General features: G+C 35.3%; 1 protein-coding gene across 1 annotated transcript; it reads left to right on the top strand.

Moving 5' to 3' along the window:
* Positions 1 to 4,820: 4,820 nt before the first annotated feature.
* pfkmb (phosphofructokinase, muscle b) lies at positions 4,821 to 15,861 on the top strand. The gene is made up of 22 exons (XM_058778685.1): positions 4,821 to 5,011; positions 6,878 to 6,951; positions 7,194 to 7,271; positions 8,178 to 8,367; positions 8,585 to 8,750; positions 8,838 to 8,882; positions 9,595 to 9,703; positions 9,803 to 9,898; positions 9,986 to 10,078; positions 10,171 to 10,296; positions 11,017 to 11,081; positions 11,175 to 11,238; positions 11,372 to 11,518; positions 11,608 to 11,678; positions 11,841 to 11,928; positions 12,042 to 12,194; positions 12,281 to 12,445; positions 12,537 to 12,598; positions 12,747 to 12,858; positions 12,954 to 13,053; positions 14,749 to 14,854; positions 14,978 to 15,861. Exons 1-22 carry the CDS (start codon positions 4,927 to 4,929, stop codon positions 15,102 to 15,104), a joined length of 2,322 nt encoding a protein of 773 aa, XP_058634668.1. The 5' UTR covers positions 4,821 to 4,926; the 3' UTR covers positions 15,105 to 15,861.
* Positions 15,862 to 15,951: the final 90 nt, after the last annotated feature.

Raw genomic sequence — 15,951 nt, 5'->3', positions numbered from 1 at the left:
GCATTTCATTTAGCATACAATTAAAAACAGGGAGAGTGGGGATAAGAGAGAGCTCATGAAAAAAGGGAAGTTAGGAGAGGGCAAGTCACTAAAATGAAGGTGGGTGGTGGTGGAGGGGGACGAGGAGGGGAAGAGGACAAACAGAAAAATTTATTGAGAAGATAAATGGATGAAAAGAGAGATGGTGAAAAGGCTAAAGAGAAATTAAATATGGGGGAATGAATCAAGTGAAAATTGCAGACATGATGAATAAATAAAGTAGCTGGAAGAGAAAATAGCAATACAGTATGAGGTATACACCTAAGAAAGAGAGAAAAGACTATGAAAGAATGGATTTAAAGATTCTCAGATTTTTCAGTAGAATTGACCACAATACATTATTACAAAATGGCAACACTAACCCTTTAAATTACTAATTTAGTAAATGAAAGGAGCCATGAAATCCAAGGTTTTGTTGTTGTTGTTGTTGGTCGTAATCGTTATGGTATGGTTACCCTCTCTGTATAACTGTGAGAAGATTTTAAGCAAGAAGCATCTATTTCCACCCACTGGTAAGAAATAGTATTGCAGCCTGTTAAATGAATACTAACACATATAGAAAAAAGAGAAAGATACTGAATACAAGAAGAATTTTTGTTCTTTTGTCCTGTATGTAATATATGTGTGAGATTTCGTAATGCAGCCCTAGCTCATGAATATTAATTTATTTAGAAGTAAATCAACATAATCTGTTACTATAGTGATAAATAGTCTATGTGATAATTATGTCTTTAGTAGAGCATTTGCCCTTTTCCAGATCAACTGAAATGAATAATAAAGACCTGATTAGAAATGTTCAATAAATGTTTAAAAAAGTTGCTATTTTCTACATAAAAGTTTGCACTTCACAGAATAAGGCAGGACTCAGTAAGGATTAGTTCAGAGCCATTAGTTCAGATTTGCATTTGCCTATATTTTCACAGCCCCCTTCAAAATTTATCTGGTGATTTTATTCTTGGCAGCATTTTTTTTTTTTTTTGAAAGAGATTTTTATTTAAATGTTTCTTTCCCCCTAAAAATTAAATTAATTTATTTATTTATTTATTATTACATTAGACTGTACTAATCATGTTAGTCAAAAGTGTGGTCTGCTTTTTTACTAACCTTTACCCTAACATAGTAGCACATTACCTGAATTAACTCCTGCTTTGATCCAATAAAATCTACACGTGAACTCTGTTGCATGCAATCCTATTACAGTATTAGACTTCCTCTACTGCTGTGAGTCCAGCTGATTTCTAAGTATTGAGCCAGCACTAAAATACTATTCAATAATTTGATTAAGAAAAACTCTGCAGAAACAGACCAGTGAACAAATTCAGACTTAAAAGACCAGAGAGTTAGAGAGAGATTTGCTGGAAAACGCAGAAGAAATTAGTATAGTGCTTAGAAAGGGAGAAAATGAGGGAAGGCGAGAGAAAAAAAACGTGAGTAGGAACGTGAGGTCAGTTCTAATAATACTGATAAGACCTTGTCATGGCCACCACACCATCTCACTCTACTAGAAAGAATGGAGGCAGTGTTGGATAGCTGTGTGTGTGTCTGGCAGGTGTGTGTATGCATTTGGGATGTGTTTATATGTGTGTGTCAAATTAGTTTTTGTTTGTTAGAGTTGTGCGAGTGTATTCTGCAACTGTCTTTACTCCTGTTCCACTGGATCCCTCATATTTGGCTGGCGGTGTTCATCTGGCAGTTCACGCACAGGAAGAATCAATTTGATGCTAATCATGTATACGGTATGCATTGTGTTTGTGTGTTTGGATTCATATAAAAAAACTGCATGTTGTTTTATGTCTATACTTTGTTGTGACTGGATGTAGCCTTGTGTGTGTGTGTGTGTGTGTGTGTGTGTTAGAGTGTGTATCTGTGTGTTGAGTACTAGATGCCATGTTTCAGCGGTCAAGCAGGCAGATGACCAAATGACCAAATGAATGCATTGCTCATAGGGGGATTGATATTTATAAAATAGGAGTGGCTTATTAAACTGTTTGATTCTAGAATTTTGGATTTCTTGAAGTCAATTCCATCTATTTACTTGATTAAGAAAAATGGGAATGTATCTTGCAATAAACTGTCTAATGGTATATTTTACACTAGCATGATTGATGAATCAGAATGTCACAATAACTTGACATTTTTTATTAAAATTAAATAGGTCTAATCTTTGTAAACACTCAGTAGCATAGAAAATTCTGACATCATTTCATTCCAAAACTTTGTTACTTTCTTTCCTCTGTGGGACATAAAAGAAGAATGATGAAAACAAGAAAACATTTTGAAGAATGTTGGTTCCCATTGACTTCCATTGGACGTTTTGCTCATACAATGAAAGTCAATGGGAACCAAAACTGTTTGGTTACCAACATTCTTTAAAAATCTTCTTTTTACAAGACTCTGAGAAGGCTCTGTCAGCTGAGGTGAAAACCTCTGTATTAAAGCATTTACGGTTAGTTTGAAAACAATGAACTTGCCTTTACTTCTTTAATTGTTTAGTCTTCTTTAGTTTTTAAAATGAGTGTTGTTATGAATCTGAGTTGAATCGATTAAGTAACAGTGATTCAGAGATTCCTAATGCTCAAAAATTGTTGCCACCAAATGGTGTAATGATGTAACATACAGAAAGAGTCATGAATGACTGAATATAAATGTTTTTTTTTTTTTGGTAAACAGGATCAAAACATTCAAGTAGCAGTGATGAATCAAAGTCCGAACTGTGTGCTGGTAAGGCTCTTCTAGAAAGTGTAGTAGTAGTATTTTGGCAATCAATTAAATGGATGTACTGTAGTTAAGTCACGTTCTTCTGTGTAGTCAGTTCTCCTCAGTAATTTTTGGGATCGACCGCAAACCCTGCGTTCTTTATCAGAGACTAGATTTAAAACTAAGGAGACTCAATTTTAATACATTTTTGTATCTTTGGTAACTTACCGTATTTTGGTAACTTACAGTAAATGTCAATAATAATTTGGGTATTTTTTTGCATTTATTTATTTGGGTATTTCTGTATGTATGTATGTATATGAAGTGTGTGTGTGTGTGTGTGTGTGTATATAAAGCAAATTATTATTTCTAATATAATTTGGCCTTGACTGCCTTGTCTGCCTTGAGATCACATTGTGCAATCTCTCATTACAGTAACTCTTATACAGTATATAGTGGGGTTAAGTCTGATTATTTTGACTGCAATTTAGAAAACCCTTTCAGGATATCTTTTTATAGAGAACTGATCACACTAAATTTAATGTTGCTGAAGAGAATTATCTGGTGTTAAGGAGGTTTAACTCTTACACTGTAAATAACTTGGCAGGTTTGTAGTGGTCAGCTTCTCTAACCATTAACAACTAATTTAGACTTGACTGGCTGGGCGTAAGCAAAAACACCAGCGACTCTGATTAGTCTGCTGACCCTGATCCACAGTAGCATTCGATCAGTGGACAGTAACATACTGGAGTCTAGTCATCTAACACCAATGTCATCCAACAACCAGCAGGTGTTGCACACTGGGACGCTAGAGTCGTAGAGTTTAATCCAGACTCTACTATAATCTCATTAGACACTAATCTTGGTGATTAGAAGTCTTCCTCTTTGTAAATGGAGAAACACAAGATATATTTACTATGTATTTACCTCAAAATTACTGAATTGGGTGGAAAATTAATTTAAACACACACACACACATATTTGTTTTTGTGAAAAGTGGGGACATCCCATAGGCATAATGGTTTTTATACTGTACAAACTGTATGTGCTATTGCCCTACACCAACCCTACACCTAACCCTACCCCTTACAGGAAACTTTCTGCTATTTCAGATTTTCAATACACTCCATTCTCCTACCTAATACACTCCATACCTAATTATAATTTAAACCCATAAAATGTATCAATCCATAGACATGTGTAGCGATTTGTTTGATGTTTCCAAGATCCCAAGTTTGACAAAACCTCTGTGTTAGCCAGCTAGTTAGCATCATTGCTGACCTAAATCTGTGGAATTGGATCATAGTAAAATTAAATCTGCAGATTTTTGCAGACATATTACCACATCTACATAATATACAAATACATAGTGATAATGCAGTTGTGGCCATATAGGTAAGTCTTGAGCTTGATAAAAGTCCTTTCTGGTGCCCTTTATAGTAAGGATCATTTAGTTATAGCACTAAACATACAAAGACAAAAACACACACACCTCCTCGCCATATAATCATAATATTGTGTTCATAACATTGAGTGTTTTCTCAGAAAGATCAGATGGAAGTGTGCTTTAAATAATTTAGTCATGCCAGACCCGTGTTGATTATTCTAGGTTGTAGAAGTAAATTAATATTTTTTCAATGCCCTTGTGTTATAGATGGAAAGCCCACTTCTACAAAGTATTTAGACGGAAACCTGAACAACCTCAGTTGTACCACCGCCATACACAATGGCTGTAAGTCTGTGTGCGCACATGTGTGAGTATTGTGTTGCACTGCATATTCCAGTATGTCCTATGGGAAAAGTTAGCGTAAAGGTCATGTTGCTGTATGTATGTCCAACCATGACCATATGCTTTTGTTTGTCTGTGTATTTTTTGTGTGTTTGTATCTGGTTTTGTATGTGTGTAAAGATCACATGACATGGGATTAAAGTGACATTAAATGCAGTGTCTATGTGTGTGTTTGTTTTAGTCAGAACGCTAGCAGCATGTGGTGCCACTGCAGATAATTTTAAATTTAGTTATGAAGGGGGTGGATACTGTCTGTGACACTGCATGCCAGGGTAGAGGGAGTTCATACTGTCGTCACGTTCCCACTCCACTTTCTCAATCAGTCTTGAAGAGAGTGGTCTGATAGAGAAAGGTGACAGTTCACAAAATTTCTCTTGTCGTCCCCAGGCCATCTCATCGATATGCAGCGTTCAACATCTATGGACCCCACAAAGATGGGCGTTGGAAGAGCCATCGCTGTCCTCACCTCTGGAGGAGATGCACAAGGTGAGGAAATGTGTATTTGTGTGTATGGGACTTTATGGAGACCAACTCTGTGGAAGTAGGGCTTTAATGAGTTTTGGGGTGCACTCTTTCATTATCTCTTTATCTTAATTTCTAATACTGAAAGTAGCAAGTATTGTGCCTTAAAACAGTTATGATGTGACAACTTTATACAACAAAACAAATAATCTACCACTGGTCTTGTAGATAAAGTCAATAGATTATAATGTAAAAACTTTCATTTTTTGTAAAACTGCTTTGCAATGATTTGTATCATGAAAAGCGCTATACAAATAAATGTGAGTTGAACTGAATAGATTATTGGGTTATTATGTTTCTGTGTATGTACACTACCATTCAAAAATGTAGGGTTAGTAAGATTTTTCAATGTTCAGTGTCACATGATCCTTCAGGAATCATTCTGATGTGCTGATTTGGTTCTCAAGCAACATATCTTACCATTATAGCAGTTGAAAACAATATTTTTGTGGAAACCCTCATCCATTTTTTCAGGATTATATGTTGATTTGAAAGCTCAAAAAAACAGCATTCATTTAAAATTGATATATTTTGTAACACAAATGTCTTTACTGTCACTTTTGATCAATTTAACATGCCCTTGTTGAATAAAAATATTTATTTATTAAAACAATCTTACTGACCCCAAACTTTTGAATGGTAGTGTAGCTGTTTTTGGGTAGTTCATGCATAACATGTTGATGATTTTTATTCAACATGCATCAAGGTTTTAGGTAAAATAATTTATATGAATCTGTAAGGGAAAGTATATTTATTTCAGCTAACATCAATTTTTTTAAATTAAAAACCTATATATATTTTTGTTCCATAGAACACTAAAGGAGATGTTTAAATTATCAAGGTCCAATAAAACACTATAAAATGCTTCGGAAAAAAGTCTCGTTCATGCTTTTGTGTATTCCAAATTGCTGCAATTTGTTCTCTTCCTCCTCGTTGTTGCATAACTTGGACAGTATAGATCACTGTCTACTTTTGTTAATACGGAAAAGATCAGCATGGTCATTCTGCTAAACATCTCTTGTGTTTCATAAAATGAAGCAATATGTGTCCAGAATGACATAAGAGTGAGCAAATGATGGCATAATTTCCAGTTTTGGAAGAACTATACCTTTGAAATAGAGTTTCGATTTTGTAGAGTGAGAAAAATATTAGTGTTTGTCATTTAGGAAGGTTTTTGTCTGCATTATGAAGAGCGATATGCAGTTTCCGCCTCTTTTGCATTAAAATGCAAGACATAAAGTCAAATGTGTGTGGTATTGAATTTTTGGCATAACTTGATAGATGATCATTTGAAGTGGTTTTGTTGGATGCTTGATTACCTGATTGAACTACCACCTCCTCATTTACTATAGCAGCCATGTTGAATGAGCAACAGGAATCGTATATCAGAGAGGTCATGAAAGGTGCTAAAGCTTTCACACTGACCTTTTATCCAACCTTTAGCAGTAGGAAAAAGAACCAACCTTTAACCTTATCTGGTACCAGCTGGAGAATAAGTCAAATAACTGTGTAATGTCAACTAGTCCTAGAAGAACCTTAACTATGGTCGTCCCATCATTCCCTCTCCCTCTCACTCAATTCCTCCCCATGATCTCTCTGTCTCTCTCTCTGTCTGAGGGGTGTTATATTTAGCTGGTGACCTTTGGGGAAATGTGGTTGCTTTAGAGAGCTGGGCAATGAAGCTTGCCTGTTGTCCTCTCTGGTTCAATCTGAAATGAAACTCGATCCAACCTTAGACCTCTAGTTCTGGTATGGAAATGTCTAGCAAATCAAAAGTCTAGAAAATATGTGCAATAATTATACTTCTTTATTTATTATACTGTATCTCAGGTATGAATGCTGCTGTCCGAGCCACAGTGAGAGTTGGGATCTACACCGGTGCGAAAGTCTATTTTGTACATGAGGTTTGCACATCTAAGCCCACACACATAAGAAATAAAGAATTAAAAATGAAAGAATGGCATTCGCTGTACACAGAAATGGAGAATTTGTCATTCTAAATCACTGTTATGCAGGAGAAATTCACTTTCTAATTCACACAGCTCTTGCTCAATTCAAAATCCACTCAGTCTTTTAAAGTTGATGTATTATGTAACGTGTGTGTGTGTGTTCCATTATTCATCCTTCAATCTTTGTGTGCGTCTAGGGTTATCAGGGCCTAGTCGATGGAGGAGATAACATCCGACAAGCAACTTGGGAGAGTGTGTCAATGATGCTGCAGCTGGTAATAAACTCATCATCTCCCTTCACCTTCAACCAGGAGCGTCACTAGACCCTTTTTACTGGGGCACGATTCACAAAACAGTTCACTTAATGCACTTAATCATCTGTAGTTTCTCACACTGTAACAGGATACAAAAAACAAAAATACCACAAGGTGAAATTAACCCACAGACCATTCCACTGTATGACACAAAACTCGCAAGTGGTAATATCATTGATGTATTGCAACATGCAATTTATATCCATATATCCCAAACAGTATCATAAAAGAGTATTACAATTTTAAAACAGTTTTTGATGGGAGGCCTGTGTCCCAGTGTTTATGGAAGGCTAGAAACGCTCCTGCTTTCAACAAGCATTTTTGCCCATTGTATTTATTATTGTGCACACATGAACATAATTGTAACTAAGGGATGAGTGCATCAGGTTATTTGTGAATACGTGTAAGTGATAATGTTGCATGGTATAACTGCTATGGTCGAGCACAAAATGCCAGAGTTCACCCAGAGACCTGCTTTTGAGACTTAGGGTAATGTTACACACACACACATATAAACACTACTGCCCACACCACAAATTCCAAATGAGTAATCACATGAGCCACAGCCAAATGACATCATGACAATGCTGATTGGCTGATGGCACCACAAGAGCGTCGGCAGTCCAAAACCCTTACTAACCAGCCAAACCTTAACCCTTGGTTTAGTGCTGTAGCCAAAAAGCACTATGGGTCTAAATCGTCCTTCTCGTATTATGTGAACCATGCTGAGGGATATCTCAACCACACTAACCATCCACCTCACTTTAGTATATTCCTCTGTCAACATCTGAAGTTATTTTATTGTTTGGCATTTTTGCTTGTGTTTGTGTTTCTTATTATTTTTCTTATCTCTGACTATTTTGTCAGGGTGGCACAGTGATTGGCAGTGCCCGCTGTCAGGACTTCCGCGCTAAAGAGGGCAGAGCTAAAGCAGCATGTAACCTGGTGAAGCTGGGCATCACTAATCTGTGTGTTATTGGTGGAGATGGAAGCCTGACAGGCGCCAATGAGTTTCGCAATGAGTGGAGTGAACTGCTCCAAATCTTGCTAAAAGCAGGTAGGATATATATATATATATATATGTTGAGTGTAAGAGATTTCTTTTGAAAACATTAATAAATCTCAAACTTTTGAAAAGTAGTGTATATAGTAATATCTGAAACTATATTTTAACTTGGGTAATATATTTTATATGTAAATATGTAATATTTAGCAGAAAAGACACTATTTTCATATTTATGGAAAACACACATCTGTCTGTTGTGTGCTCACAGGTAAAATCACAGCAGAGGAGGCTAAACGATCATCTCATCTGAACATCGTTGGGATGGTTGGCTCCATCGACAATGATTTCTGTGGCACAGACATGACGATTGGCACTGATTCGGCTCTGCACAGGATCATGGAAGTAGTGGATGCCATCACAACAACAGCTCAGAGGTACGTACAAACACACACATGCATGTACACATGGCACTACACAGTTGACAACACATTGATTGGTCTGTTCTTATCTCACCTTTGCAGTCATCAAAGAGCCTTCATTCTCGAAGTGATGGGGAGGCATTGTGGGTATGTTGCAGTATGGATTCATGGATATGTCATTTTGTAATTGTATGTTCCCATATTATCTGTTATACAACAAAATCCATATCTTATGCCAATCAGTTCTGATTGTAAACCAGTTGCAGTACTATCGTTATGCACAAGGTTACTGCCAGTGTTATTTTGAGTTTTGTTTTTATATTTGTTTGTTAAATTTTTGTATTTTCATTTTTAAAGTTTCATTAATTTCATTGCATGTTTGTGTCATTTTTTTTATTACTTACTATTTATTTTATTTTATTAGTTATTATTTTCATTACATGAGTGCAAACGTTAGTAAATCATGTTACATGATTCATTTTAATACTCCTACAAATGCATATACAATAAGGTCAGGCACAAAAATAACTGTCTATGCCTTTCCAGCACTAATTCTTCACTGCACGTCTTTAGTAAATCCTGACACTACTATTTTAATGCCAAAAGACGGTTTGCGCTGGTGCAAGCTGTTAGTAAATCTGTCCCCAAGTTCTAGTTCTAGTTTGGAGACTAGAATAAATAAAATAACTGTTTTTTAAATATTTTATTTTATTTCACTTACAGTTTATATTATTTTTAACGTAAAATTTTTTTAAATTATTATTTTAGTTTTTTATTATTTTAGTTATCACAATGCAGTGTTTCTCTTATGTTCTGCCACTAACTAAGAGTGTATGTACATGTTTATGTGTACATATAGATATTTGGCCTTAGTCACAGCCCTGGCGTGTGGTGCTGACTGGGTTTTTATTCCTGAAATGCCCCCAGATGAAGGATGGGAGGACCATCTGTGCAGGAGACTTACCTATGTAACATCTATACACATTATAACTGTCTTGTTTATCATCATAGTCAACATCATCATATTATATTCTGTCTAATGTCATAATGCTGTCTTCATTGTGCAGCAAAGAAGCATTGGCAATCGTTTGAATGTCATCATTGTGGCAGAAGGCGCTTTGGATCGACACGGCAAACCTATCACTTGTGATATTATCAAGAAAGTAAGCCAAACATTGCTGCATAAAAATATGATTGTGATTTTTTTATCAGCTGGTACTTAACATGACATTTGTTTGTGTTTTGTTTAGCTGGTCACTAAGAAGCTCAGCTTTGACACACGTGCCACTATTCTGGGTCATGTGCAGAGAGGAGGAACACCTTCAGCCTTCGACAGAATCTTGGTATGGTTCAGATTTTGAAAGTATTTTTTGTTTGCTTGATGCATCTGTAACATGCTGCCAGTAAGGTCTTCCCCTGTCTGTCTTGTTCTCAGGGCAGTAGGATGGGGGTGGAGGCTGTGATGGCATTGCTGGAGGCCACTCCTGAGACCCCTGCATGTGTGGTCAGTCTGTCTGGAAACATGGCAGTTCGACTGCCGCTCATGGAGTGTGTGCAAGTGGTGAGCAGTAACAGACACATTCTGACTTGGTTGCATAATTTTCATATTTCATTTGTTTTGTTGTGATCGTCCAAATCAGAATGATGTTTTCCCAAAATAGAAATGTACAGTATGTTTGTGTTTTATTCTTTTAATGTAAATTAAACTCACAAGTTTATAAGTTTATGTTTTATATAATTTTATATCAACCACATTTTAAAAGATTTAAAAAAAATGTTTTGAAAGAAGCCTCCTTTTTGAAAAGAGGAGTCTCATATTTGAAAAAACTAAAGCAAAATGAATGAATAAATGAATAAATATATAAAAATTTATAATAATGAAAATAAACAACGGTAATTTTGTGAAATATTAGTACAGTTTAAAATAACAGTTTTTTTCTTTTTAATATATTTTAAAATTTAATGTATTCTTGTGATGACAAAGCTGAATTTTCAGCAGTAATTACTCCAGTCTTCAGTGTCACATGATCCTTCAGAAATCATTCTAATATGCTGATTTGGTGCTTAAGAAACATTTCTTACCATTATCAATAGTTTTTTAAAGTCTTACTGACCCCAAAACTTTTATAGTAATAATGGTAGTATAGTTATATATCATATTTAATATTTTTATTTTTGCAGACATACAGCATTTGATGCAAATGTTTGGTTGATTGGTTTGGTTGATTTGTTCCATTGTTAAATTATTTAATTTGTATTATCTTCTCGTTCTCGTTTTTAGACAAAAGATGTGACCAAAGCAATGGCAGAGGGCAGGTTTGAGGAAGCTGTCAAGCTCAGGGGAAAGTGAGTTCTTTATCCTTGTCTTTCTCTCTTTCTTTCTTTCTATTTGTTATATAAAACTAATCTTGTGATTGATTTGCTGTTTCTCTTCTGCAGGAGTTTTGAGAACAACTGGAACACGTATAAACTCTTGGCTCATGTGACCGCCCCAGACGTGAAGGTGTATAACAAGCACCATTTTGTCATGCAGTTTATCCTTTTTGTTAGGCTTTACTCCAAATACGTATGAATTTCTCTACCTCTTCTCTATATTTATTTATTGTGATTTTTGTCATCTTTCTTTCCTTGTTTAGAGTAATATAAACATAGCTATCCTGAACGTGGGAGCTCCATGTGCAGGTATGAACGCAGCAGTCCGTTCAGCCGTCAGGATCGGTCTCCTTCAAGGACATAACATGCTAGCTGTACATGACGGCTTCGATGGACTTGCACACGGAACTGTAAAGTATTTAACATACATGAGGAATCCGTGAGTCCACATGAAGACACGTGTCTATTCAATTTCATCTCTGTCTCCCGCTTTTCACAGATTGAACCAATGACATGGGGCTACGTTGGAGGCTGGACAGGCAAAGGTGGTTCTAATTTAGGAACCAAGCGGTACGACAGAAATGTTTATTCAGTTCATTTTATAACTCTTTATAGAGCTAATATTACATTACCATTTGGGGATTAGTAATAGATTTTCAAAAAATCCTTTGGATGGTAGTGTATGTAGTGTGAGTTCCAGCGTTTAGTTGTTGTTTTTGTTTCTCCCTGGAGGTCACTGCCAGCTAGTGTGATTGAAGAGATCAGTCTGAATATAGCCAAGTTTAACATTCATGCCCTGGTTATCATTGGAGGGTTTGAGGTGAGAAAATCCTGAATATTAGTTCCAATGTGAATAAAAACATTATTTTTATTTGTCCATCTGCTACTACCTCACCTTTCTGTTTCCTTCTTCACACTCTCTCTCTTGTTTAGGCCTTTGTTGGAGGTTTGGAATTAGTGACTGCCAGAGAAAAATACGAGGAGTTGTGTATTCCCCTGGTTGTAATTCCAGCTACTGTGTCTAATAACGTTCCTGGATCAGATTTCAGCATCGGTGCTGATACCGCTCTCAATACTATCACAACTGTGAGAAACCACACACTATAAAAAAATAATACTAGACATTTAAGTCCACAACTATATGTGTAAGCATCTGTTTTGTGTCTCTTAAGACATGCGATAGAATCAAGCAATCCGCTGCTGGAACAAAGCGTAGGGTTTTCATCATTGAAACAATGGGGGGATTCTGTGGATATCTGGCAACCATGGCAGGACTGGCTGCAGGGGCTGATGCTGCTTATATCTATGAAGACCAATTTGGCATTCACGACCTGGAGGTGAAACATGTTTGGTTAGACTGATGCTTTATTGAGTGTATGTACCTTATTTTGCTTGTTTTTAACCATTAAATGTCTGGTTGGGAGATAGACAAATGTGGAGCACTTACTGGAGAAGATGAAGACCACAGTGAAAAGAGGCCTCATCCTTAGGTTGGTCATTCTGTTACACAATCTGTTTCTGTGTCTTTTCGCACTCTTTTACATTCAGTTAACTTCTCCAGTAATCTAGACAAATGACTCCAGTCTTATTTCATTCTTGTACCAGCACTCTAAATAACATCAAACTGTTTCCCCTCAGGAATGAGAAATGTAATGCAAACTATACCACAGATTTTCTCTTCAACTTGTACTCAGAAGAGGGCAAGGGAGTTTTTGACTGCCGCAAAAATGTGCTCGGCCACATGCAGCAGGTCTGTGTGTACAATATTGATAGCATTCTTTGTTTTAACATTATAACAGAGCTGAGATTTCCCTTGTCATTATCTCTTTTCTCATGGTATTTCAGGGTGGAACCCCTACACCGTTTGATAGGAACTTTGGCACAAAGATGGGTGCTAAAGCAGTGCTATGGTTGACTGATAAACTGAAGGAGTGTTACAGACATGGTGAGTGAACAGTAATTTCAATAAGTGGATGGCTGAGTAAAGGATTTTAACTGGATTTGAATTGTGTCTAAATGTAAAGCACTTGCCAGGTAAAAATAGTGACTGGAGAGAGAGAGTTAGACAATTTTATAAAAATGTCATAAAATGTATATAAAATGCTAATAGTCAACTTTAGGAGGTCAAACTAAATATTATGTTTGTACAAAATTGTGGTTTATGCGAAAGTTATTTTTTAGCAGCAAACATTAAATAAACATTTTAAAGTGTATTTATTAATTAAAATATTTATAAATTATTATTAGTACTACACTGTAAAAGTGAACTTAAAAATATATATTTTACCAGCTTCAGCAGATTTTTGAGTTTGCTCAACTTATTTTTGTGGGAGATTCTCAAATTTTTGTTGTATAAACTTAAAACGACAAAGTTGAGAAAACTCAAAAATCTGCTGAAGCTGGTAAAAAAAATTTTTTTAAGTTCACTTTTACAGTGTAGTACTAATAATAATTTATAAATATTTTAATTAATAAATAATGAGGAAAATATACAAATAACATGTTTTACTAATTAATTGAATATCAGTGTCAAAATGATGGCTTTAATTGATGGTTACAGTCAAGAAGGGTTTAAAGTCCAAAATCACCATTTTAAGAGAGGGATGATACTTTGTTTTAAGGTGTCATAATACAGAGTAATTACCTAATTAAGTACTTAGTAGTAGCTGTTGTACTTACATGAAACAAAATGTACTCACCATGTAACTAAGTTATGGAACAGCCTGTAATTACAGTTTGTAATTATGCAGATGTAATAGGCAGCTACTGTTACACATATGTAACAGACCGAGTCTGTTACACGGCTACTTGTACACTTAAGTACAGTATTGATACACTTTATTTTAAGTATCTTATGCCTGTGTAATAATCTGTAATTGTAATGTAATTAGAAAGGCATTACATGTATTTAAACTGTGCACTGGTGGGTTAAATCAAACTAAGGTGCAGCTGGATAAGGTGTACAGTATAGATACACATGAAGTACACTTAAGTACAATCTTGATACACTTTATTTTAAGTAGCTTATGCCTGTGTAATATTCTGTAATTTTAATGTAATTAGAAATGTATTACATGTATTTAAGCTGAGTACTGGTGGGTTAAATCAAACTAAGGTGCAGCTGGATAAGGTGTACAGTATACAAATGAAGTACACTTAAGTACAATCTTGATACACTTTATTTTAAGTAGCTTATGTCTGTGTACTTACATTTATAATTACATTGCTTAAGTCTGCAACACATATGTAACAATCTTTTGGTGCCTGTGTAACAGTAGCTGCCTATTACATCTACATAATTACAAACTGTAAATACAGGCTGTTCCATAACTTAGTTACATGGTAAGTACATGTAAGTACAATGGCTACTACTAAGTACTTAATTAGGTAATTACTCTGCATTATGGACACCTTAAAATAAAGTGTTACCGGATAATGACATTCAATGTGTTTTAACTAGCTACTTTTCATGCTAGGTTAATTTTATCTTACAAAATAGTGTAACATATTTAATAATTCTCACTATATAAAAGCAGTGGGACACCAAAGTGTACCATATTCATGGAAAATGCCTTACATATGAACCTGACCTGTTTGTGTGAATAATGTTCTCTTTTTGTCTATATCATCATATGAACAGGCCGTATCTTTGCCAACACACCGGACTCTGCCTGTGTTTTGGGAATGAAAAAGAGAGCCATGATCTTCCAGCCTCTCTCTGATCTCAAAGAGGACACTGATTTTGAGTGAGTGATCCCACTGTTTCATTTTACCGTTGTTTCATTTCATTGTACACATTGTCATTCACTGAGTGAATCCTATCTTATCACTGCATCCTCATGTGCTCACACTGTCTGTTTCTGTTCCAGACATCGTATACCGAAGACTCAGTGGTGGTTGAAGCTTAGGCCCATTCTCAAGATTTTGGCTAAATACAACATCAGTTTGGACACCTCAGAGACAGCTACAATGGAGCATGTTATCAAGAAGAGATAAACAGTCTAGACTACATGCACACACACACACACACACACAATTGCAGTGGGATAGAAAGGCTTATGAGCCATATGATCTTAGTATACAAGAACATTCAGTTAATCACCCTCATGTTCTTCATAAACCATGTGAACACAAAAGGAAATACAGGTTACATGAGTGAACAAATAATGACAGAATTTACATTTTTGGATGAAGTATGCCTTTAAGTACAAAACCCCACTAAAAAATATTTTTTCAGTATCAATTTGATTTGTACTGTTTCACTACTGGATTTCTCATTTTGGATTATGTCTGGACTAAATTGTACTATTGTCTGAAAATAAATAAAACAGGCTAAATGCAACCTGTACATTTGACAAGTTTTCACTGAACACATAGAGATATTTGAAAAGTCATATTAATATAAAATGATTTACATAAATTGTAATTCATTAAGACATTACATATTTTCAGTGGGTATTGGATTTTTATTCTAAACGGCCAACAAATGATTTAACAAAATTTAGTATACAAAGTTCAGATTTTCTTATGTATATGGTATCCCCACAAAAAAAACTGTACAATTTATTATTTTTTTCTATTATATACAGTATTACATTATCATAATTAAAACATCAAATATACTAATCCTACCACACATCCTGGTTTTCTTCCAATATGTTCCAGAATATCCTTTAACATAATTGAAACCCTGACTACATAGTACACCTTTCATCATATTCATATGGTGTTAAAATAAAGATGCTTGTCTACAGCTGTGTTGTTAAACACTTCATTTTATAGTTAAAAAACACAGGTTTTCTAAAGCACAATTTTCAGATTACAAATGTGAGATTCCAATACT

This window comes from Onychostoma macrolepis, chromosome 06, assembly GCF_012432095.1.
Source record: "Onychostoma macrolepis isolate SWU-2019 chromosome 06, ASM1243209v1, whole genome shotgun sequence".
Lineage (NCBI taxonomy): Eukaryota > Metazoa > Chordata > Actinopteri > Cypriniformes > Cyprinidae > Onychostoma > Onychostoma macrolepis.
The sequence above is the reverse complement of the archived record's forward strand: the minus strand, read 5'-3'. Positions and strand labels throughout refer to the sequence as shown.

Bases quoted from the DNA above. Each gene is read 5' to 3' on its own strand.
- pfkmb (XM_058778685.1), top strand. From the start codon at position 4,927: ATGCAGCGTTCAACATCTATGGACCCCACAAAGATGGGCGTTGGAAGA. The intron at 12,195-12,280 runs GTGAGAAACCAC...GTGTCTCTTAAG, and splicing joins CTCTCAATACTATCACAACT to ACATGCGATAGAATCAAGCA. The intron at 13,054-14,748 runs GTGAGTGAACAG...TCATATGAACAG, and splicing joins GAAGGAGTGTTACAGACATG to GCCGTATCTTTGCCAACACA.